The 27,102-nt window shown below is 38.5% G+C and overlaps 1 protein-coding gene across 8 annotated transcripts in view; it reads right to left on the bottom strand.

Annotated features, from left to right (window-relative positions):
* Positions 1–27,102, bottom strand: part of camta1a (calmodulin binding transcription activator 1a) — a 352,944-nt gene that overhangs the window by 313,884 nt on the left and 11,958 nt on the right. For all 8 annotated transcript variants that reach the window (XM_074680714.1, XM_074680709.1, XM_074680710.1 and 5 more), the window contains one exon: positions 18,872–18,975. In XM_074680714.1, coding sequence (XP_074536815.1) covers positions 18,872–18,975 — 104 coding nt within the window. The remainder of the gene's footprint in view (positions 1–18,871; positions 18,976–27,102) is intronic.

The raw sequence follows: 27,102 nt of genomic DNA, 5'->3' as shown, positions 1-27,102 counted from the left end.
TTTTTTTTGGGGGGGGGGGGGGGGGGGGGGGGGGGGCAGCAAATCCTTAACCAGCTGGGTACTGATATCCAAAGCTTAACAGTTAAAGTTAGCATTTAACCATGTTCCAGAATCACTGATGCTGACGCTAATGCTTGTTAGCAGACTACGCTACATTTTAGCTTTGAAACAAAGTCTTTCTTATCGTCCCATCATACACTATATGACAGCGCTGGTAGTAATAAAAAAAACAACCCTTGCTCTTAGCTTTTATTTGCTAAAGAGTTGTCAAACCATGCACTCACAACAAAGTTACAACAGCTAACTTAAAGGTAGGGTCTGCAGGAGCTTTCGTTACCTGTTAGTAAACAAAAATTCAAACTGGGCTCTTCCTTGGCTCAGTGCCAGCAACAGCGCACACCCACGGCCTCCGACCGTGACTACATGAACACATTCACTAGCCTAGCAACCACCTATAGCATCATGTTTCTACGTGGAAGAGCCTTAAGAGCCATGCACCTGACTTGGCATGTTAGCACAAGTTAAACTGGGTTATCTGACACAAACCTGATCAGCAGAAAGCCAACTTGCGTCAGACTTCGGCTTTATCTGTTTTGCTGTTCGTTTTACTTTGTGTTTTTTCTAGCTCTGTGCTACGTCCACTGATGTAGCCGCTCGAGATAACTTCTTCCACTGGCTAATGAACACGCAAAGTCACGTGCACACTGGGCGTGCTGTGATTGGCTGAGGTAACCACGTTTCTCCACCCAGATTCACCCCGATACAACAAAAACATCAACATACAGGTAGAGGAGAGGGTTCGAGGCAGAAACAGGCACCACTGACACACGTGTGGAGGCCCAGAAGTGACGAAAGTGAAGAAAATACTGCAGACTCTACCTTTAACTGAGGAGATGTCAAATAATGTTCTTATAACAAAGTTTTGGCAGCCAACATTATACATTGTGCATTATATTATGTTCCAACCATTAAAAAACGTACCATTGGTTCTAACTAGAAAAAGATTTACATGCAAAAAACAACTGATGTTTAACACTTGCCAAGGAGGTTTTGAAGCTTTTAAAATATTCCAAGAAACATTACAACCAAATCTGAAAACTGTTATCAAGTTAAGATGCTCTTAGTGTGGAAGAAATCCCTTTCTGTATTTTTCATGCCATTTTTAAATTAGTAGAGGACTTGTGAAGGGAAATAAAAACTTAGTTAATTTTATATTTTTGTACAACTTGCATTTCAGAAAGCATTGGGACAAGGTTATTATTTTTTTAACAGTATTAAAGCTACCTAATTTGAGGCTGACGGAGGAAAATTACCACACAGTGAATATGGTGAATGCGAGCCAGCAAATTCTAACCCCAGTTAAAAGGACATACGTACATTCTACAAAAGGGACATGGTTGCCTAAATATTTCTATTTTATCAAATCAACTATTTCAAATTCGTATCCATTATGTTTTGTTTCAGCGTGTCACATATCACTAATTATTTATAATAACCCAACAGTCAATGTGTGAAACGCAGAGAAGAAAGCATCCAGAATGTCCCACTGAGAAAGTGAACATGTCCTGAGAGAGACTCAGCCCAGATGAAGCATTCATGCCTCCAGTCCAGGGGAGATTTCCAAGCATTTTTATTGTAAGATACCATCAAAGCGCTTTCACTCCTTTCTACTTATAGTGTATAAACATGACTTTGAAAAATATCCTGCAGTGGGAGAACAGTAGAGCCACTGTGGGTCCATGTTGCCTCATCAACAGAGATTTCAAAAGGCAGTGCAGAATTTCAATGGTGCTTCAAGGTTCTGCAAAAGGACAGGCTAGGAGAGTGGAAGGAAAGGGGAAGGGAGGAGGACAGGTATTTATGGACTCTCCAAAGACACAGAGTTGACACCTCAACCTTTTCGTTTCAAACTGGAAAGCAAATGCTGGTGTCTTTCACCAAAAATCAACATAAAGGGGTCAAACAACAATCTCCACAACAAGCCGAAACTCTTATGTTCCTCAAACTGTCACAAACAGCTGAAGCAGAATGTTCACTTACACCAAATGAAATACTCAAATAAAGTGAATTAAGCTAAAAGGTTGAAGAAGAAAGCTTTAACAAATGTAACAGATCAGAAAAACCAGAGCTAAGCACATATGAATCAAAGCGCTGTGTAAGACGCATTTCCTATCTACAATGTACATTCATCCAAATATGTTTCAGGTTCAGTGCTTTACACGCTGTGAAGTTTAAGGGATTAAAAAAGCTGCATTTTTTGAAGAAGTGCACAGAAAATATTTCAAGTGAAAATCATGTCAATAAGAACTTTTATTTAACACTTACATATTGATTTGCTTTGCTTTCTGGCACATAAATGGAAGAGCTTACAATCAGCTCCCCTAAAGCAAATCTGTAAACTTTGCCTGTTTTTGAAGTAAGCTGTGAATATGGCTAGCAGAGGACAGAAAAAAAGAATCCAATCAGAGAGGAATTCTGAGCAATAAAATGAACATTTTAATCTTCTGTCACTCATCCTTTCAGTGTCCGTTTTCCTCAAAGGTAAGCAATATTCATCTATTTCGTAAATCTGTTTTTGTCCTCAACCTCTCATAGATTTAAACTTATTCTGAAAATAATCTATCAGCAGGACAGGAGAGTGCTGCAAAGACAAACTTTTCGGCACACAGGCCACTTGAGCAAAACAGAAGACAAGCACAATGGGGATTGTGTCATTTCTGTTCAGTGTTTGACTTCAAAGAAGAATGGCTGCTTTAAAAAAAAGCAGAGTAAATGACCTATCACTTTAAAGAGCCGTTAGAAGCCAAACCTACTGAGAGCTTCCTTATTCTGCAACTTTATCCGCGCTAAAAAGGTTTCTAAGAACTTGCTCAGTCCTGGATCTGGGACCTGTGGGACAGATCATTATGTCCTTGTCAGCTGTATTTTTCAAATTCAGCCACTTTTATTGATGTGTAAACATCTCCAAGAGAAAAGGGACTTCACATACTGCCCAGATGAACAAAGAGCTCAAGGACATCCAACCAAAAGGGCGTCTGAATCCTGCTGGACCAGGATCCTACGAGCTGCCTGAATAGGTAGCTTTGATAAGAAAAACAATGAACTGATGGGGAATAACCCCTGATACTGTGATGCACTATAAAACAAATACGTAAACCCAAAAGGTCATGGCAACCTATGTTGAAATATAACCTTGGTTGTATAAATGCTTTTTATATTTTAAAAAAACTATTGTACAAACAGGATATGGGTTAATGATCACTTTGTTAGTGTAACATTTCAAAACTGAAATTGTAATTTTAAAATCTTAATTCATTCACACCAAGGACTTAGTTTTGATGTGTAGTGAGGTAAAAGTTTGCTCTATTGTTCACTGAGTAATCAGTGAGAGAGGACAGGTTTGAGTGTTGTCAGGTACATTCTGAGGTGAGGGGCTGAAAATGTTGAATCTTGGGCCACAGGGATTTCCAAACACAAAGGTATTGCACAGGAAGATGTCAAATGACAAACTTTGGTTTATCTTCCTGGTAGCTGTTTTGCACATGCTACACTCAACAGATCAGCTCAGCAAAGAGAGTAAGGCAGCAATATTTCTTACTTCTCAGCAATTCAACTTTGGAAAACGGTGACACATCCTTTGTTTCAAAAAATGTAAATTTTAAGCAATGATTTTAATTTTGAAGTGTGATCTTATTTCCTTAAAACTCTATCACTATCACTGTCAACTTTGAAATTTGATTACATTTTTCATCAACAGTTGTTTATTCTGGTGTAGCAAACTCTCAAATTTCATAAGTTTGAATTAGACAAATGTACTCGTAATTAATTTTGTGAAGGGTTAAATAAATGGGTAAAAAGATTAACTTGATTAGTTACTCAAAACAAAACAAGGAGTATGGAGACTTTTGTCAATTCGAAGCACCTTCATTATTTATATCAAAAAACTGACTTGTTTTTAAATGAAAAGGCATTTTTACTCTACAAAAATCCCAGTCTGCCTTTGTCTTTTTCCTTCTTTGAAGGACAGTTGCACCATACATTTCAGATGAGTTCACTTTTCCTTATACTCTCAAGCGAGCATTTTAAAACAAAGACAGCACTGGTGTACAGAAGCTGGAGTCCTGGCTGCACTGGTCCCTGCTGTGGCCCTTTGATGCATGACTGCATCTTTAATCCCTATATTATCTGTCCTACAAAATGCTCAAGGTCCTCATCTGAAAATTTAGAAAAATAACTAAATGGTAACATATTTGCAGAGAAAAGGAAACAAAACGGAAAAAAAACTACAGGATATCTGTTAAACGTGTGCTTCACAAATGCTGTTCAGAACTGCGACTATCATCTGAACTCCGGTTTAGTCGAGTTAAAAAAACGAGATTATTAATGACTTTAAAGGAGGGATAAATGCTCGCATTTTAAGGCCGCCTCCACTGCTTACAAACAAGGTCAATGATAGCCCTAGTTCTAGTTCCCCGCCTTTGACAATGAGAGCAGCTTTAATCAGATGAAGGGCCTAATGCAGAAGGGCTACAGAGGCACTGCCATGCCTGGAGCTGTCCATCAGATAGAAAAGGGCATGATGGGCTGGGATCCAAACAGGCCCACAGAGAATCCCAGCCTGCTGTTGTTGCTGGCTCTTCATTCTCAAGGACCTTTAGAGATCAAAGACCAACACACAACAAGAGAGACGGCAAGAGGGAGAGACAGAGATAGGGAGAGATGGACCAAAGAAAGTGAGTAGGGCAGGCAGGAAGGATGCCATGAATCAGAAGAACCCATGTGGCCTTCTAGTGATAACCCAAACCAAAGGCCTCCAATTGAATCCAAGGAACCGTCAAAGGGATTTCCTGGAGAACGCAAGAGAAACATCCACCGTGAGTGGGGGCAGCATCCTCCATCCGGTGCCAGATGAAGTATCTTCCGACCTCAACTCCATTCTAACATGTTATATTTTGTAGTGTGGAAATGATGTGCTCCTTTTGATACTCTAAAAAAAGCTCTTCTTTTCCCCCTCAGAGGAATAGCTGAAGTAGCCTCTCTCCCTGCTTTCACTCTCTTAACAAAAATAAAAAAGATACATGGTGTTCTTCTGCCGGCCAACGCTGTTGTTTAACCTTGGTGAAATACAAAATGGGACAGGCAGCAGAGCCGAACAAATACTGAGCTTCATGAAGCGTAACCAATACAACTTACAAAGTCTAAAAATGGACAACAAAAATGTATACGAAAGGGCAGGTTTACCAAATATGAACTCAGTCTGGGCTCAGGAAAGCAAAGGGGCTATTTTATGGGAGATTTCCTCAAGGAGTTCAAGCGAGATGGTGTTCGTCATGATGGATGTACTACATCAGAATTATATAGAGGGAAAGTGGTGTGCAATGTACATCCAACATGGTCAGTAAGCACAGATGATGGACAACACACAGGGGGCTTCAAATAAACACAAGAAAACCTATTACATGTAAGTCCAAGTTTAATGTCCGTCACAGGTTTTGATTTTAATCTTACAGTGTACACAATGTTATCTGTGTTCGGGTTTGTTGACTACAACGAGGGACACCATAAAGACTTTTTTTCTGAAGGAATAGTCTATTAACACTTCGAAAGATCCAGCTCTACACATCGCTCTCGCTCAGAAGACGGTCATGATTTTTTCATTGTCCTTTCTGTATTTTGTCAGTTTCATCTAATATTAAAGAACAGTCTGTTGCAAAGAAGAGGGTCAGTTTCCTGGTAGTTTTTTAAGGTTTGGTAGGATTGGAAAAAACATCTATCCTAAAAAAAAAGTGTTATTTTGGGGATTTTGCAGCTATTACCTTATTAATTTACAGCTCCAGGTGAAAAGGACCATTAATACTCAGGCCAGTGTAAACGAAAAAACTATTTATGATTAAAAAACAGACTTTCAGAATTTAAGGCTTGAGTATAGTACATGTTTAGATATTTGCAAATAAAATAAGGACTACTAAAATAACTAAAATGTAATATTTTATGTGGTGGAGATTTGCACCTCTGTGCAATGTAAGTGTTTGAAAGTCATCACTAACACATGGTGGACTGGATTATAAGCAAAACCTTCCTCCAGGGAATAGGCTGGTTAGAATTGAAGCTTGTGATCCACCCACTTGCATGAAGTTTGTTCACACACATTACTAGTGGTTGAATTATCCACTTTGACAAAATAAGATAAGGTACATTTGTTTAGAACTTTTTTTTTTTTTTAATTTAAAAAGAAACAACAGAGTGACAATGTACAAATTGGGTAGGTTTAGAAAGTGTGAGTGAGACTCCGGACCAGAAGGTGGTGAGGCAGTCCAGTTAAAATAGATCCCCTTCATAGCATCTTTAAATACAGTAAGATAAAAGGTGCTATATAAAAATGTACAACAATTTTAATAAGTTTTTCCACAGATGACCACTATAAGAGACACTTTGAACATATTTTCTGGGCTTATTTCTCTACTACGATTGAAATTACTTATCCATATCACTGTGCATTACCGCGAAATATTTGCTGTCTTCTTGCTTCTTACGGAAAGCGACAAGTCACGTTTTCAGCACGAGGACAACTCACGTGTATTTACCAAGCAGCAAGCGACACAAACTTGAACAATGAAGGGGGCAGAGAGATGCGTGTTTTCTTGCTGTAAATACCGTTACTGTTTAGAGTTGTGTCCGCTAAAGATGACAATATTAAGGTTCGTTGTACAATCTAGGCTAGCAGTTTACTTCAGATCTTTTGCCGCAACATTTAAGAAGCCGAGACACTTTGATTCTCCTACGTGATATTAATTGTGTGATTGAGACATGAGCGGCCATAACTGCATGAGAAGTTGTTTGGCTTTTACCTGTGGAAAGTTGAGTCCCGTCTTTCACTGCAACTCCCTCTGTTCCGTGAGCTGAATCCTCCGTTTTGAATAAATCCATCAGTTGATGAGCACAGCAACATAACGTAAGCCACCTGCTATGAGGGCAGGCACGTGCTAACAAGCAGGGGCGGGTCCAGATTTTTAGACTTGGGTGCCCCGACCAGTGCCAAGGTTATAATAGTTAACTAAAACGAAACTAAAAACGAAACCTAAAATTTAAAATACATTCCAGTTAATTCAAACTAATAAAGGCTAGAAAAGAAAACAAAAGCGATAAGTAAACTAAACTGTATCTTGTGTTCACAAAACTAACTGAAACTAACCAAAGTTATAGAGAAAATGCCCTTAGTTTTAGTTTCTGACAATATTAATAGCCTTTAGGATTTAAATTAATCAGACACATTTTCCCAACCAATGTTAAGACAGTTTTAGGCAGTTGTTAGTGTTGTACAGCACCATCATAGCGACGTACTGGGTCGTGCTTGTTGACTGCACTGACTGGCTGTGCGCTGTGCTGCGTCGTAACGTAGTGGAGCAATGAATCATAGCATCTGTAATAGTTTAATTTCATGTGAGTCTGACTTTAATTGTTTTTAAGTCTGTTTTTAAGTCTGAGCAGTGAGCACTATGTTGGATTGGAAAATAAACAGTATTACAAAATATTTACGCTGACCTTTTTGAATCCTGCACCTGGCAAATAAGGTATGAAAAAACTAAAACTAAAACTGAAACTAAACTATAACTAAACTAAAACTAAGCCTTGTTGCAAAAATCAAAACTAAATAAAAACTAGAATGCTCGCTCTAAAACTAATTAAAACTAAACTGTAATGGAAAAAAAATATCAAAACTAACTAAAACTAAACTATAATGACAAATCCAAAACTATTATAGCCTTGACCAGTGCACTTGGGATTATGTGGACCAACATAACAATATCATTTAGTTTAGCTTATTTAGAAATAATTCAAGGCTCAAATTTAACCAAATAGTGCTATAGTGCACCTAAAATAGTACTGTACAAGCTTTCTTTAGTTTTGTTAACATAGTGTATATTACAAAACTACCCATAATGTTTGCATGTTCCATTATAACAAAGCATGTAGACAGGGTATGCAGGGTTTATGATGGGCTGAATTCAGCTAGAAGGGCATTAAATCAGCCTAAACTATGAGCAGATTAACTCCAAGTAGAAACTGCTGGAAGCTGGGGTGTCAGGTGATGAGCTTACATCTGCAGGGAAATATTAAGTCACATATTCACTTTTAGTTCTGTTGCAGAGAGCACAAGTCCCACTACACTGTGCTATCCATTGTGTCGACGTCACTTAAAAGTTATTAATATTGTTACCCTCTCATGATGTAAGGGGATGAAACTTAATTCCCTAAATGAGCTACTTTACCTGAGACACAGTGCAGAACATCAAACCGCACCTCCCTCCCTCCCTCTCCTCTCTCATCGTTTTTTAAGACATGATGTCAGCCTGAAAAACTTGATTGCACAGGCGGCGGTCCCAAAGCATTAAGCACACTCGCTGAACAATATAGCACTGGTCATGAACAATACATTATCTGAGGTAATATGCATAATTCAGAATAGAGTAATTTTATAGCTTACCAGTTGCAGCAGCAGCCTCCTTGTAAGCTGCAATCTCCTGACACCCTTCTGACAGAATGTTAAACCACTTTTTTTGTATTCCACCGGGTACAACAAGACAAGTGTGAGGCTGGCATTAATTTTGTTTGCAATCTCTTTCCATGCATCTTTTTTGTCTTGTCTCATCATTGTGATACTAAATTTCCTCTTTATTATATGTTTTCTCTGAACCATCTCCTTTGTGAGAGGCAGATATTCCTCAAAGCTCCAATTTGATTTTCCTTTTGTTTCCATTCCGGCTGATTCCCCTATAATTTCTTTTCTATTTGACTTGTGCGAGGTAGCTGGTTGTTGATTTTCCATCTGTTAATTGCTTTGGGAGATTAAAAATGATAGAAATTATACTCTTTTTAAGTAGTAAAGGCTTTTTTTATGAAAACCGAACACATCTGGGGATTTTAAGTAATGTTTTTTAAAACTTATAAGTGCAGAGGACAGATGAACAGCAACTTCCTAGATAAGTTTGTATACAGCATGTCTTCAGCTTGAATATAAAATGACATTTCTCCCTTGAAGTTATTTTTAAGGACAAACTTTTCACCTATAGAGAATAGCTGGGACACGTTTAGCAGCAAATATGCACTCAAGTTCCAAGAGGATGCTTAGATTATGAAAGTGAATGTGATATTACAGACTCCTGCCATTCAGTTCCCTGCAAAGGCTGGCAGAACAGAGGTACTCACTCATATAATCATCTACTGTATAAGAAACAATATAACAGTTTATTGAAGCAGAGACGCACACATCAAATGCACATCTCATTTTCCTTTATCTAGTAAATAAAGTTAAACTCCATCACAAAACGGTTCCGCACAGAAAAATCCTGACCAAGCAATTCAGAGGAAAAAAAAAAGGTAGAAATCTTTCCGTCTATACCTGAATGGCTTTGCAGCTCAGTGAACACATGAGGGAGAAAGAGAGGGCGACGGGAGATAAAAGTAAAGGGAGGGAAACCAGAGGAAGAGGGAGCTGGAAGGAAATCGAAGACACAAGCTGGGTTCAATTTAGAGGCTTCCCACAGGAGGTGGAGTGACCTGTATCTGCTACAATAGAGGTCATGCAATTTTTAGTGGATACCCCTGTCTTCAGAGGATACTCAGGACCCCCGCCTTGATGTGCACATCCAGCAGAGAAGCAAAAGGGTACCCTGTAGCAGACCAGACCCCCTGAAATGACCTAACTGGTGGGTTCCTATTACAACTGCCTCATGACACCGTGCTGTCGCAATCGACACTTCACAGTGAGCTACAACGCAAAGCAATCAGCGAAGCTATCAAGCTCACAGGAACTTTCTATGAAGTCAGCCATCCAAAAAGAAACTCTGCCAATTCCTTATCTTCCTGTCTTCAGTTTTCACAGGCCAAATGATAAAAAGAGAGACATAAAATATATTTAGTAAACTGTAATTGAGTGGAAATGACAGTCAGATGAAAGTATATGATCACTCTGTGCAGACGCAACACATGGACATAAATTAACCCGGGTGTTGCTATTAAAAACACTTTGAAAAGAAATAGTGAAAGTTGTCAGTGCAACTCTGTGGCTGAATAACTGTGCTCACGGAGCAGCTAGAATAAATTGTGCCGGCATTTTGCCATCTAAACCTCAACTGAGTAGTTCAATGAAGAGCTGATATAAATAAAATCCAAACCCTAGTAAAAAAAAAAAAAAAGATCCCCACAGGACGATATTGCACAAACTTCACTCACTGACATCTCCCCCGTACCTGTTACTGCAGACACGTGTCATGCATCGAATCCAGAATACAAAACAATAAACAAACAAACAGATGGATGGCCAAACATGACCTTTAATTTCCAGTGGCTGTGGCTGAGAACTAATGAACATTTCTGCAAACATTTGCAATGGGTGGAAGTCATTTTAATTACTCGGTACAGAGAGAGCCATGCATGGAAAGGAGCCTGAATCAAGACAAACGTAATCAAGCATGACCTTGAGTTCGGTAAGGTGCACAGAAATCTGGGAAAACAAATCTGGCAGCATGATGATAAAAATGTATCAAAAGTGGTGAAGAAGAGTCAAATATCTGGCTGTTTGAGCAGGATACTTGTAATCCTCATGAGGAAGCTTTTACTGTTTCATAGATGATTTTACACCTGGATTTTTGGCCTCTTCTTTAGCTGATGTGTTTTGTTTTTAAAGACAAAGGTGGTGCTGCACTGGCAAAAGGAGTATTGTTTTTACAAGGGGACACCCTGCTCAGCCTGAGATAAAGAGCTCAAGATTGTGCAAGAAGAAACTATTATATTTATGTGAAATATAATATTGGGATTACTAAGCTTTGGGGGATCCGAGCAGCAAAAGTCATGGGATTAATAAGTGGAGCGATTGTTTTAACGGCAGTCCAGAATCCATATTAATAACAAGATTAGCAGGATCATGATCTTTCCGATTCAGCTTTGATCCTACATTTGATTTCCAGTAATTCAATCAAAACAGCTATTTATGTTAAGCTAACTGACCAGTTGGAGTTGTGTCATCAGCGTACGTTATGTATTGTCATTGAAGTTATAGATTATCATCAGGAGGGATCAAAGTCTACGATTGCTCACGAACATCCTCACAAAGCTCAGTTGCAAGCAAAATCTGCAAAAGACATGCAGAGAGGAGATGAGGAGACAAGGAGGCAGGAAACATTTAGCACAAGTATTTTAAATTAAAAACAGGAAAAAATTAGTCACATGGAATTAAGACTGATAATTAAACTGAGGGTAATGATAAAATTAGAAAATAACATGTTTGAAAAAAAAACCTCAAAAAGGCCTTTACTCAGGTGATTGTTGTATTTTTTTCAAATAGTCTTTAAGATGCTGGAGTAAATTCAATGCTATGAATAGTCCAGAATGATCCTTTAATCAAAGTAATATTTTCATTACACTGAAGTAACACGCAAAGCCTTTTTATCCTTTTGTATATTCAACTTAAATATAGCTAAAAAGAAACTGTAAGGCTCATTAATGATCCAAAGACAGAATAAATGGATAAAAGACATTCATTTCCCCCTTTATTGTATCCAAGACAGCGTATTGTGTGTAAAATCATAACAGTCAGATCTAAGATAACACAGGCACAGAGCAGGATATCATAAATTAAAACACAAAGGAGAGCTTGTCATTAAAGCTCTTGGTCTTAAAGCGACAGCCTCTTAGCTGGTCTCAATCTCACCTTTAATATCATTTGTTGTCGCGTTTGATCGCTGCTTCCTTTTCTATTACACCGGCTGCCCGGTGAGTCCACTAAGTGTTTCTGCTGGTGCTCCTGCTCTGTCCTGAGCGCTGGCATATTGCATGTAGGCACCATGCTGTGGTGCTGCTGGTGCCGGCGTGAGGCAGAGAGGATTATTCCTGACGACAGGGGCATTAAATGTGTAGCGGGCCGGTGGAGGCCTGAGCTGATGCTCTCTTGTCTGTTTTGGTTCAGCAGCAGTTCAGAAGCAGTGCCCTCTAAGCTGAGGGGGAGCTCACAGGCTCGGAGTGCTCAGAGCGTCGTGCCGTTCATTAAAGGCTGAGGGTGTCACACCAGCTTAGGCGCAGTGTCCTCCATCAACCAAGGCTTCATGCTGTACTCCTCTGCATTTTCACGTCTCCAAAACTGGCAAATTTTCTCTGTTTGTCAACGCTTTATACTGTCAAATTTGAGCCACTTGTTAAAAGTCGGAGAGGTTTATGCCTACAAGGGGGCAAACACTTTCAGCGTCTAATCCTGTGTGTTGCGTCAGAGAAAATATCACTCGCTCTTGTCCTCAGCACTCCAGCTGCGAGTCATAAATGCTGTCATTCACACAAAATGTCCATGAGAGCTGCTGCAGAAAGTACAGCGTTAAGGGGCAAACTCGCACTGAAAAGTCAGACAAGCCTAAATAAAATCAGCCCCTTTTTTGACTGGTACTTTCCCAAAGGATGACACTTTTTCTTTGAATCCTGTAATAATGCACAGCCTGAATCACAGCTCTAAAGTGAACCAAAGTGCAAGAAGTCCATCTTCAAAATAGCACAGGTAAAATTGCGATTCTCCAGCACACCTCAAGTCCTGCAACCTTCATCGCCCAGCGCAACCAAACATCAGGCTGACTCTGTTTGATCTTGAAAGGGATATAAGCCTAAAGCCCTTCCTGCGTGAGATGTCCTTCTTTAAAAAGATTCTAATCTCAGCCGAAATGTCTAGCAAAATAGAGGTCATGGTGTCAGAGCACCCAGCAGACAATAGCACCCGGTAGAAGACCTGAGAGGAATTCTGGAAGGATTTGTTTCTCTCTGTGTCTCACCTCAGAGATATGGGGACATCAATAGCTGAAAGAGCAGCTTCACAAACAAAGTATAGAAAGATAAAAGGCCCGGTGTCTTGTCTTGTATTTACAGACGAGAAATCACTGATAAATTCACTTTTTTATATTCTAATTATGACCTCCTTTTGTGTTTCTTTGAGTACTACTTGTTTTTTTCTCTCTCTTTATTCTCAAGCACTGCCAGGTACTTCCCTCCCATTGTTAATTTAAAGCCTGATAGCATATCCGCACCCTGCACGCCGCTCATAATTCAATGACGAGAGCACCATTCAACCTTCTAAACTCCCATCCCCTCCCTTGAATTTTGATTCAATTGGTTTATCTAATTTTCCAGTAAATGCTTGAAATGTATTCCTGCACACCTTCCTCTCTTGAAACCACACGAGGGAATCAGGAGAATGAGATAGAAATTAATAGTTTTGCATTAGCTTCACTTCAACTCACACAGACACACAACTGTTCCCACTCCAAGCCGTAAGTTGTGTTCTCAATCATTTCCACATAAAGTAAGATGGAGTGTGTGCCTCTTCATGAATCAAACGTCAACAGAATCAGTGGAGGTTTGAACAAAGGGGGGGTACAGCTGCGAAAAGTTTCCAAAAGTAGAAAGAATAATCAACACTTTGATTATTTCTCATCAGATGATGCAAAACTTCCATAACAGACATTTCCAAAAGTCTACAGGACATCTGCATATTAAAAAAAAACATCTTTGTGGCAGGGGTGGGTGCAATGGGCTTCCCAGGCAGCCCCTTTAAATCTGACCAGAGACGCCATCTGAAACTACCCTGAGCTGTTAGCCTTGTCAGAGGCAGGGCTTATGCTGCTGTGCTTTGACAGGCTGTCAGTGGCTTGATTTGTAATCCAATGTCAGAAGTGTCTTGTGATGGTACTTAAAGTTAGGGATGCACCAATCTGAGTTTTTAAGTCCTGGTACCAAAACTGACACCAGGGCTTTGACATCGGCATATACCAGTACTGATTGGATCTGATTCAGGTATTAATTTAACACTCTCTACTCCTTTATATGTAGATAAGAATGAGAGAATATGTTTTATAGACTTCAGGCTTTTGTAACTTTGAAAATTAAAATGAATTGAAAATATATTGGAATTGACTCTATTTCTTTAACAGTAACAGGAATTACAGTTTAACTCTAAACCTCAGCAGAAGACAAGATGAATAAATCTTGCACATACTTCAAGTTAACGTCAAAGTTGTTGGTAAAACAAGTGTGAAACACCTCCAAATTGCTGAGCAAAAATGAACAGATCTACCTACATTAATTAACACAGAGAAGCACAGATCTGAGATGAATAGATCTGCTCCATGTCATCTATATCCAATCCAACTTTTTAAAGTCTGTATCAGACTGATACCAATTAGGGATGCACAATATTGGATTTTTGCTGATATCCGATATGCCGATATACGGATATACCGATATGCCGATGGCCGATACGGATAATCACAAGTTTGTTTGTTTTTTTCACTGTAAAGAAAGCGAAGTCTATCCTGTACTGGCATTTATGTGTTACTCTTATTGTGACGGTCTTATTTGTTTAAGAAACACACATAAAACAAGACAAAAAACATTTGATTTAACCATAAATAAGAAATGTATTATTTTTTCAAACTCAAGGCATTCATTATTGATATACAGAAAAATAATTACTTTAGATCACATGAACTTTAAATGTACAATGCATTTAAAAAAAAAACCCAGTTGCATTTGATTATTTTAGAGCGACTGTAACAACCTGGTGACAGACACAGAGCTCTGCAGTGCAAATAAATGAAGTGCTACATTTTATTTAAGGAGCTTATTTTCAGATGGAAAATAATAATAATCCTAACTGAACAGCACCTTGTCTGTGCATATCGGCAAAAATTTTCACATCTGCCGATACCGATAAACGTGTTTTTAAGCTTTTATCAGCCGATACCGATATTGTGCCGATAATATTGTGCATCCCTAATACCAATACCAGGATCAGATCAGTGCATCCCTAGTCTACATCATTTCTTAGAAGAAACATGTACTTTTTGCACTAAAAAGAGTAAAGATTAAAGGATTCAAATGTTGCTGCTCTACCGAGTAGCTAGCATTTTAACATAGGTCAATCTACATACGGTCAGTGAAGTTGTAAAGGGTAAAAAATTGTTATTCATTTCTATGTTTTCATGCTATCCCTGCATATCTGTGCATTACATGGACCACCCAAATCAAAGACAGTCTGCACATTAAAGCCTTGGAGTAAACAAAGATAGTTCTGGGGATGAGTTGTTTATTTTAGGGCCAGATCAAATTATAACTTTGAGCTTTTCACATCTACTGTGATGTGTACAGTGTTTGAGGGTTTGTGCCTTTTTGGCAATTTGCCAAATTAAAAAAAGTAAAAAAAAATATGCACCCTTCAGTTATTCACAAAAAGATTAATTACTTTTCAAAAGACAGAGAAAAGTAGGAAGATGTTAGCCAAAAAAAGAATATTTCCAACGTTGTTACTGATGATTTTCACTCTGTGTTAGAAAAAACAAATCAAACAAGCTGTGTTTAACAAACACAATATCTTAGGACTAAAAGCAGCCTTAACCTGCCCAGGAATTCAGAGATTCTTTAAACAGAAAAGGTGGGAAATTAGTGCATTAAGCATGCCGAGCTAGTGCCAGAAATATGCACAGAATTGATGAGGTGTCACTTTCACTAAGAGTCACACAAATGCACCGACAAGAGCCTCTGTGATCCCTCCCTTCCTGCCTGTCTGCCACCAATGAGGCACAAACACTCTGATTTGCATGGTCTGCATAAAAAAAGGAACGTCCTTGATTTAGGAAAGGTTGCTTTGCTCTCCACAACTCTGGAAACACTCCTGGCATGCAAACCGTAACACTACTGGAACCTCTGCTTATGTTTTCTAGCGTCCAGTCAGACCGTTAAACATCGGCACATCTGCCTCCCGCTTTCCCTGGAATACGTCTCTTATGATTAAGAATGTGCTAATATGTGACACGACATGCTAACAACCGTGGCTGACAGCATTTTATCCAACAAAAAAAATGCCTGGATTTACATTTTGAGATCAATTTCAAAGCTGTGTTAATTAATTTAGACCGCTAGCAGCACAATGCAGGTCAGACAGGGCAAACAAGTTACAACATCAGCCAATTAGAAACACACCAGTGTGAGACATTTCTTCATAACTGGGCCAAGGCGAGTGAGAAAAATATGACAGATGGAGACAGAAAGTGATAACAGACTATCTGTATTTCTCACTGTATCAATCGTGGCTGTAATTTTTTCTCAAATCCACATCTTAGCCACAGATAAATAAATTCCTTCATCTTTTATCTCCAATAAAAAGTGCCTGTGTTAAATAATATTAAACTGTTTGTCAATGACAGATTGTCTTTTGAATCTCCTGTTCCATCTGAGACTGTCTGGAGCCTTATCATCTGGTTGTTTTTCACTCAATTAACTTTCATCACTGCAGATGACTATATTTAAATGGTCACAATGTGTTAATCAGAAGAATGGACGGATGCTTCTTGCATATTGGTTTTAAGATTTGTCATAGTGTGTGTTTAGGTCTAATTAAGAACAGTTTTTCTCAGAGAAGTAGAAAAAGTGTTTTTCATCTATCAATAATGGAAAGCAAAAGTGATATATTCATCAAGCTGTCCCCTGAGAAGGAGAGCAGGTTGGCGAATGAATTCTGAGGCAAATGAAGCAGCGTACAGTGAGTCCCTGCTGGGGAAACAGGCTGTAACATGAGAGGGACTTGTGCATGTTTGCCTACACGGCATAGTAATCCATGCTTTGATATGAATCAAATTTAAAGTAATCTTTGAAATAACTGTAGACTAACTCTTCCTAAAGGTTTCACTTAGTTCCCTCGATCCTGTTTTATTACTGCTAAGGTTTAAGGATAAACTGATGCACAAATCTTCTGATTGCCAGCACTACACTAAGAGTGAAGACTTACTCATTCTGCAGTTGTCTTTTTCCAGTGAGATTCATTATTCCTGCCTCAAAAATATTCAACTATGTTCACAACTCCAAAAACCTCAAACAATTCCAATTTTTCTCTTAAATATATAAGAAAGAATTAAAAATCCAATTTAGAAAATGAAAAGGGAAATGGAAAACCAAACCAAACCAAAGGGCAGCTGCTGCGTCCTCTCTTCAAAGCAAATCGTTTCAGGATTTGACTTTGAAGAGAAAAACATGTTAAGTGGTGTGTTTATCTCGTTTTATGGTGAGCTTATATAAAATGTGAGACACCTTGAGCTGTCACAGCACATGTGTTAAACGCCATTCACATGGAGAGCCCCTCTGTGATGCTGGCTAAGTAGAGGAGCAGGGACGTTTTTTCAATCACAGTCAACATGCAATCTAAAATCACCTTTGATCCCAGCCAATGAGCAGAAAGTAAACGTAAACAAAAGATCAGGCAGGCTTTTTAAAACTGGCTTAGACACAGAAAAGGCATTAAGAGGAAAGCTTTTGATCATTTTTGATAATTATTCTTATGTTGGGCCAAAGACTAGAATTCAGCTCAAACAAATACTAGTGGAAATGAAATCTTTATACCAGGGAGAAGATGTTATGACACAGCTAGAATACATCACTGGAAGCTCTGGGTCAATACTAACACTAGGGCTGCAGCTATCGAATATTTTAGTATTCAAGTATTCTACAGAAAATCCCATCGATTAATTGAGTAATCGGATAAAATACATTTTTGTTTAGTTAAAGAGCAGTTGTTTTTCAAATGAAATTTTTTCTCTTTAAGAAATAGAATTTTCTGATACAGCATGTCAGTAAGAGCACTTGCTTTGGTAGCTCCAAAATTTGTAAACACACATTGACACATTTTTTGTGCCTTGTACATCTCATCAAATGTTGCGGACCCAAATGGCACCCGTTTCGTAGAATGACCCATTAGTCTCCAAACTCCAGAAAAGAAGCTAGATTTGTTGCTAATTGCTATTTTGTATAAGAGGTAGCTTGAGGAGTCTGAAAACTCTCTTAATATGACCTCAGCTCTATTTGAAATACCACTCTTTGATCTTTTTTAAAAGTAAACGATTCCTCGAGGCAGAGAAAATTACTCGAGTAATTTTTGTAATCGAGTACCTCGAATCATTCGAGGAATCGTTTCAGCTCTAACTAATACATTACATTTATGTTGTTTTTCATTTAAATTACTGCAAAGGTCTGAGGAACTGTTAGTGAAGCTTCACTTTAAAGGTACAGTGTAAAGAAACTGGAAACTTGGGACTATTCAGTGGTCAGACATCAGACCAAAACTCTCCCTTGTTCCTCCTTACCACTGGCACAATTGCAGAAGCAGCGGTGGCCTTTAAGGGCAAAAAGCTCCTGTTATTATTTTTATTTGTTATTATTTCTTTCTTTCTTTTTTTTTTCCGTCACAAACAATGAATTGTTTAATGCACAACTACTTCTTTTTCTTTCTCTTTATTTTACAAATGGTGCATTTTCAGCAGTCGTCACATTAAAATCAAAATTGCTTTCAAGTTTGTCTGTTCTGAGCTACTGTAGAAGCACAGCTGTGCAAGATGGCACTTCTCTGGGAGGGGCCTGCTTCTGTGTAGATACATCAGCCTCATTAGAAAAAAATACTTCATAATTATTTCAATAATGTAAACATGCTTATGAATAATAAATTATATTTCTACAAAACTACTTGAAATTCTATGCACTGCACCTTTAAATGTAATGTCACAGAAGAAACAGTTGCTTCAATCTGAGTAGGAACATCAACGATACAGCTAAATCGAACATATCAAAACTCTTACATCTTATATAATGTTACAGGTTATTAATGTGCAAAATTAAAGCCTTGCGCTTCTTTGAACACTTAAAGTGTTTTTGAACATTATATTCTGCAGATCAGGACCTTTAAGTTCTAATGTGAAGGTGTTGCATTGTTATGACGGACAGTGAAAAAAAGCCTCCTCCTGCAAAGAGACGGGATGATCAGACAGTGGTATGACACAGTGAGCAGTGGCCTTACCTCATTAGTGTTCCACCGGTGTCTCTCTTTTGGCAGCGAGGTGCATTTTGGTAGACATTCAAGCAGCTTCTTGGGCAGGTATATTTTCAAATGTCCATGTTCATCTGCAACAAGAGTGGGACAAAGCAGAATATTAAGCACAGGCCTCATACCTTATTGACTGGCCCGTCTCCCTCTTATCAGTCTATCAGTCTCTCAGCCACAAAACGCTGACAGGAAAATAACTATCCCCAACTGAATTAGGAAATTAATTTAAGAACAGAATATTGCATACACTTTATTTTGTGCTCAGCTAAATTATTTTACTGTGAAATGCATTCCATCAGGGGACTTCACCGGAAATTTTTCACTGTCAACTTGTAAAGGCTGTGTCTATTCATTATTTAGACACAATAAACACCCTTGAGTGATTTTATAGTGTATGGGGATTTAACATGGGAATCTGTGTGTCGCACGCTACAGTGGGGTTTAGTATTCAGGGAAATAATCGCAATTACCAGACCCAATGCTTACATCATAACACATGTCCTTCAATCTATAATTTATATTTTATATTTGGTTCGCATAAAGAAGAAATACGACAACAGTAAACAGTAAAGATACAAAGATAAATTCACGGTGCAGCTCAGTCTAATGCTTTCTTTATGTAGATGGCTTAAGAGAGAACAAATTGCATTTGTTTGCAGAGACCAACATATGTTGGATTTATAAGATAAAGAATAATCCCATTACAGTCTGGGAGTTTTTATCAGAACATCAGATATAGGCTTAAGTAGCAAAATTTGAAGTAATTTGCATACAAAATGAGCTAATTTTAAGCAAGGATCTTATCATGAATGATACCAAGGAAATAAAAAACATGAATTTTAACCACAGCATCATAACAGAGGAACATTTTAAAGTGCCCATGATAAATGTTCTGGTTGGATCTACTTACTTGGATCTACTACCCCTACGGACAAAGTTGTACCTTTTATTTCTTGGTTTGTGAGTGTGAGCACTGTTTTACAAGAACAAGTATTTTGCACTTTTATTTTTTTAGCTTTTTAAAAAATCTTAACTATTGAAAATGTAAATTAGCTACCACTTCATGCAACTCTTACTACACCGTAACAGTATCAGGCATTAATAATAACCATATAGAAATAGTCAGTCTTCATTATAATGGTGTTGTTTGCATGTATAGTTCATAGAGGGACATCACCATTAATCTTAGTCCGTTATATCAGTGGCTAAAAACTCCTCACAGGAGCTTTAAATGTTGGAAAAAAGGTTGCTTAAAATACAAAAACACATAGAAATATTTATACCAGGTGCATTAAAATGAAAAGCAAATTGAGGTGCATGAGCATTAAGCAGGTTGGATCAGGAGTTATGCTACATTATGTCATAGAGGAAGAATTGTTTCATTACCATTATCTTCCTTTTTTTCTCACTACTGTTTGGATTATTCCTTTCCTCTTCTGTCCTCTATTGTAATTTTTTATATACCATACCTATTACAAACCGTACCACTATATAAATTGGATGCAGATTTAGTTAATCCAGGTAATGTTCCAGCATGTGCAAATGAATCTATCATTTGTTTTTTTATGTGTGTGCAATGAATGTAAATAAATTCACTAAAGGATAAATAAAGCATTTATATGAAATGCAATTTAGCTTGAAAATGAATTACTACTAGAAAACAACATTCTCATACATCTACAAAGCTGCTGGTAAGGAAAGGGGAGAAAATATGGGAGGGCTTAGGGAGAGAGAGGAGAGTAAAGCCTGAATATGAGTGCTGACTATGGATCCCTGGGGTAGTGGTTCAATGGTTGACTACAGAGAAAAAGAGAAAAAGTTCAACCAAAGCAAAATACCACTTTAAAGGCAATACAAATAAGCCAGTAGAGCTCTTGATTATGAGGATATAGAAAGCGTTTGTAGCTCGTTGTACATCAGAGCAAAAGGAAAGTGCTACCACACAGAAAATGTCCATATGGAAAATTCAGTGGGAATGAACACGCTGGGTCCACAGAGATAGAGCTGGCACCGAGCCTGTAAGTGTAATACGTAAGGTGGAACATCATCGCTCCCAGAGGAACACAGGAGTAGATGTGTAATATTTGCCATTTCCATCTGTACTTATAACTCTGCATGTCGACCCTCTTTTATATGAGCTGCACAGGTAGCTGTAACCATTCGCTTTGCCCAATTAAGAATCACATACAGCATCTGCTCACAGGTACCAGCACAGCGGTTTCAGTGTCAGAACTGGAAAACACGCTGCAACTGAATGATCAGAGAGGTACCTAAAAGCACAAGTAAGTTGTTTTTATGAGCAGATGCGTTATTATGTTAAAGATGCCTCAGGCTTCAGGCTCCTTTGGAGCTGCAGAGGAGCTAACTGGAGCTACATTAGGTCAGCCACAAAGTGAATAGAACATGGACATAACTCAGAATCTGTGACGTCACCTGTTGGTGTCTGAATACAAACTTTGAGGCTAATTGGTGGTGAGTGCTCTAATGAAAATGTTAACCTAATTCTGAACAACCGTATACATACATTCATTGTTCTTAAAAAGCAGAGAAATAGTTGAACAACTCATGAAATAAGTGGAAAAAGGCCAAGAAGCAAACGCAAATTGCTAGCAAATGTTAACGAATATAGCTAGGTAACATATAAATGTTAGCTAGGTTAGCATGAAGCAGCTAAGGGTGGGTATGCAATTTCTGACATTAAATGGTACATTTAACTTGTTAGCAATAAAGTCCAATGATGACTACAACAACAGTTACTGCATTTCGCCTTAGCAGAAGTACCAGTAACTGGAAAAAGACAATTTGTGTGTATAAGCAAATAATCATTGACTGCACATGAGGCAAAGGCTGCTCACTGACATAAGAGCAAGGGTAGGCAACCTTTTCCATGACTTGTGCCTCTTTAAAACACACTCATGCCCAAAGTGCCACTTCTTCATAAAATAATTTGTAATTTATCTGTTTTTACAGGATTTTTGTAGTATTCAAACACACTCAGCAAAGTTTCTCCCACATCTGTCTTCCATGGTATCTTGTCACACTGGCCAAGCACAGGACATAGCTGATGTTCACACTTTCATCCATAGCCTTGCTAGATTCAGGAGCATCTTTGTGAGCAAAAGTTTGCTGCCTTCAACAGTTCTTTTTGAAAGGGGCATCTATTTGATTCTGGACACAACAGTGTCTTTAATTTGCAGTCCATCAAATAAAACATTGGCAGTTGATAGGAAAGTCTCTTCCATGTATTCCCTGTCAGCGAAAGGTTTTTTCGTGATTGGATATGCAGTGAGATGGTACAATTTACTTCTGTTCCCTGCTTTTTAACAGTACAAAACATTTTGAAGGGGCTGCTTTGTTTAGCATACTTTGCTAACGCTGTTTCCACTGACTCCACTTTATCTGTCTCATCTCTGAAGTGTATTTTGTGTTTGGTCTTAAAGAGATACCGCACACTTGATGAACTACGTACCACACTTTCACAGCAAAGGGTGCATCTTGCCAGATCTCTCTGGAAATAAATCCATCCTCCCTTGTCCAGCTGTGTTGGAAAGTATGACTAGAACTTGGTTTGCTTGCCATAGTAACACTGCTAAATGGTGTTATGGATTGCAAGCTAGCAGACTAAACCACCAAGAAATTTGGAGTAACGCACTTGCAAGTCACATTTGCCCACTTGTAACGCCATGATTTTTTAAATTTATTATTTAACATTATTTTTTAAATTCTTTCGTTGGAACATTTATAGTGTGCTCAGTTCCTTATGAAGTGTTTAACAGAATGCAATAAAATACAACGGTTTTGTTATTAGCTATTTTATTTGTTTATTTTGTCCTCTGCCTCATTGTAATTATTCTCTGTGTGTCAACATAAACACGTTCACCTGCCAGCAACGGCACCTGTGCACTAGGTTGTCTAACCTTGCATCAGAGCTAACATTTTCCACAGCAGCGAATATGTTTCGTTTTTTATCTGCCTTACTTGACTTTTTGTGTTGCAGCATAAAAAAAGCTCAAACTGTGTAGCAAAATAAGCTAACAGACAGTAGGATAAGAGAACTTTTCTCTCTCCTGGTTTTTCCATTTTGAATTATTCGTATATTAAAAGGAAAGTACGTTGAAGGCAACAGTGAGAAAAAAACATAGACATAGCCGTTCACGTGGTTGGCTTGCATTATAAAATTGCTGCTAGCTGATGTTAGCCCTCTCCTGAACTTACTGATATTAGCAATGGATAATTACCGTCTGTACAAAGCTCTGGTCTTCAGCAGAATGAATTTACTTCACATGGTGTGTTACGAAACATGAACACTTGAGCTTCCACACACACACATACTGTATATGCATGGCCGACTCCCTCCCACAAATGTGCTCTGAAGATTTGCTCATTGCAAGCGACAGACAGCAGTAGCAGCAGATACATATGGCAATCTGTCTCTGCACAGATTATTCAGGATTCAGTGTTGCCCTCTGGCACAGCCTTCTATAACACCATTGAGACAGAGCTGAATTGGAATATGCCTCAAGTATGTTGAGGATTTTGTCACCGAGAGAGACAAGATAGAAATCTACCGAAGGAAGGAGGACATGTCGACTCAATCTGCCAGCAGGCAAAAATACTTAGGATTAGAATATACAGCATAGAGGATCTTGACAGATGCAAGAAGATCTCTCACTTGGTTTTAATAATTTCACAACCTTATAATTACACCGGTCATTGCATAAAATCTCTGTGTACAGAGTATTAAATGGTCTACAACTCTGTCGCTGCTCCTTTGCTATGCAAAACACATCTTAGTTCAGTACGCTGTGCACATAAAAAGGGGACCCAACCGCAACATGCATTTTACTTTGAAATGCCAGTCTTGTATTTGTCAGCTAACAACCCCCCAAAGCAACAGAGCAACCTGTGTAAACCCTGCAGGACTAACAAGGTGTTAACTGGGTTTCTCTTAATCCTCTAACCTTTCATGGACGCCTCTGAAATCAGGTTATGGCCAAAACTGGGGGACTGATCAGATTACTAATGTGGGTGTAAACACACTGAATGTGGAAGGACACAAGTCGTCTATGAAGTTATTCTCATGAGAGCCAAATATGCTGTATGAATGCTGTTGTTACTGGAGTCAGTTGCAACACAGAAGCATTTTTAAAGTACTTAACTTTAATAAAATCAAGTATTTATTTTAATTGGTTCATTACTAACGCTCTGGAAAGCAGAACTTTTCACCTATTTTATGAGATGATGAGCTCTGTTAACAAGCCAGTTAAAGTCATGATCATGCACTCAAAGCTTGTGTTGTTGGGGTCTTGGAAATCGAACACTGCAGGCCCCTGCTCAGGAAGATATGAGACAAATATCTAAGGATTTGCACAGATCATTACAGTCTTTGGGAAGTCTTGATCTCACTAAATGTGTAAAAGCTGAATCATGTCTGTTCGGGCTTGACCCTGAAACCTCAACATGCACCTATGCTGCTCACCTCACGCAGCCTTTGCCTCAGGTCCCTTCCTCTGCCCCCCGCTTCTTTCCTCACAGTTTGAAACCCCCTGCAGGAACATACACCTCAAAATCTGGTTTACAAATGAGCTTAATCTCAAAGCTCTTTAATGGGTAAACAGCGCAGCTGAAATACTTTCTGCAGCCTGGTGAATTTAATGTGGAACAAAAAGTAAAATCTGTAGCAGACGCTGGCCTATAGGACTTTTGAGACTTTACCACTTTTCAGAAATGGAGACATTTCAATAGGATAAAAGTTAATTTTCAAACTGCAATGGAAACAAGCCATTTTCTGCACCAATATAACCATGTACAGGTACTCAGAAAACTGCTATCTTACACAAAATGCTTTATTAGAGAATATCTAACACTCCAAAACATGTTGATGTGGGATGGTTTTGCCTTCAGTCTACATAAAAACCTTCAACAGTAGAAAATAACTTGTTTCTCTGTTTAAACTGTAGCAAAATGCTTTTGATGAGCCAAGTCAGTCACCTGACCTCAGTCCAACTGAGCATGTGTTTCACTTGCTGGAGACCAGACTGAAGGCAAAAAGGCCCCAAAACAAGCAAGAAATGAATATGGCTGCAGTACAGGCCTGGCAGAGAATCACCAGGGAACATGCCAAGTGTTTGTTGATGTCTATAACTCATGGATTGCAGACAGTCATTGAGTGCAAAGGATTTGCAAATATTTAATATGATGAACGTATACTCGTCTACCCAACCAAGCCATAAATTTCGATTATGATTCGTGCGTTTTAGTGACGTGCTTTTGCTGCAACATTTTTAAATGTCCAAAAGAGGCTATCTATTCTTAACCCTGCCAAGACTAATTTATGGTTTTTACACAGAGAAAACATTTTAATGCTGCTTTCAGCTCCAAACAGACTCGTAAATGATGATGTATCACATGAATCAGAGTAAATAAAAAAGCATTTCTCTGTTTGCCCTTTGGTGACATTCAGATCCAAGCTTGACACCAATGGATGCCATCAGATGGATGTTTGGAGGAATTTCAAAGTTAAAGCTTTGAATCCTTCATTTCCTGAGCTTCAAGCATTTATACCCAACTACAGTCACCAAGAACTTTCTGCTGATTAATCGATTGGTCACTCCATGTTCTGCATGGTGCCTTGCTCTCTGAGTATTTGTTGTATTTTTTGATAGTTTGGCCCATCAAAGGTTGACCTCAGTTTTTTTATCATGTCAAAGAAGTACTTCCCAGAACCTTTTGAACTCACAGTCACTGTGATTTTCACTGATTATCAATCTCGCAGAATCACACCAGTTTCACTAGACCCTATCATAGGTCATTTCTTCTAACATTTTTGATTTGAAGTTAGCAAACATATTTCAGCGGAGATACAATCACCGTGTGCCAGTTATACTACTGGTAAAATTGAAGAAAAAAAATATATGTCAAAAGTAGGAAAAAGTTGCATGAACGTTTTGATTCCTCCTAGAGTTAACAGCAATTTAATTAATCAAAAATCATAAATCCCCCTCGTTCTTCTGTTCACTTTTAAAAGACTCAAACACATGTAATGCTCTCCAATAAAGACAGACAAATGTAAATGTTTTGAAAACTGCGTTTGCACCAGGTGGACAAAACTTGTTTGAAAAAGGAGGTGTGGCTCACCTGCAGTCCATTTTTTCTGCTTGTGGTTATCTCATTAAAATACAACTATGACCACAACTTCTTAAAAACAAGTATAAATGTTATTTGTAGAATATTTGATCCATTTTGTGGGACATGTTGGTGTTGATGTGCTAAATCTTGTTCAACAAACATTAAAAACATTGTGAGGAAGAGTCAAGATGGCAAACCAGAGAGCTGTTGAGCCTTCAAAGAATATCAAAGGTCCCAAGAATGTTGAGAAGACAAAGAGAAGGAGTGCTAACCTGGACTTGGCAGAGTTTGTTTGAGGTGCTCTTTGGAAAGGGATTGAAAAGGTCCTTGAAACAAAAAGAAGAGACTCCAAGGCACTCTCTTCACACTATTAAAATGCCTTTATTTTATCGGCATGGTCATGTAGACCTTAAAAACAAACTTCGATGCATTTTGGCATCAAGCCTTCATCAGGAAGTCATGCAAACAGATGTCAGGCTGTAATAGGCCCTTTTAAAGGGGTGCTCAACCAATCAGAAACTGCCACATGGACTCAAAGGCAAGGTCTGCAGGTAGTGTCAACCAGCAGACCCACCAGCAGATGGAGGGTGACTTCCTGATGAAGGCTTGATGCCGAAACGCGTCAAAGTTTGTTTTTATAAGGTCTACATGACCATGCCGATAAAATAAAGGCATTTTAATAGTAGTAAGAGAGTGCCTTGGAGTCTCTTCTTTTTGTTTCAAGTCTCAAGAATATTACTCAAAAAAATTACTGAGTGAGGAGAAAATGTGTTTATTTTTTCAACCAAATAAAACAAAAGCCCTCTGGAAAGTAGCTTGTGCCATAACCTGCCTTCATCAAAAATAACAAACTGGTTGCATGCAGTGACCAACTTGCTGCCCTCTTGTTCAGTTGAAGTTTAGTTAATAACCCTGTTTGCATGAAAGTATGGATATTTTGAAGTAGAAATATTTCTCTGAATGTTAAGGACATGACTCCTTGAAGTAAGCATTCTTTGTGTTATGGTGACGCCTCAGATTGAACTCTTCAGCGCACTGCAAAAAACTGAAATCTTATCAAGTGTTTTTGTTTCAGT

Source organism: Halichoeres trimaculatus, unplaced genomic scaffold (assembly GCF_033239565.1).
Source record: "Halichoeres trimaculatus isolate MK-OKI-2021-1 unplaced genomic scaffold, fHalTri1.1 fHalTri1_scaffold_11, whole genome shotgun sequence".
Classification (NCBI taxonomy): Eukaryota; Metazoa; Chordata; class Actinopteri; order Labriformes; family Labridae; genus Halichoeres; species Halichoeres trimaculatus.
This window is presented reverse-complemented; position numbering and strand designations above follow the sequence as displayed.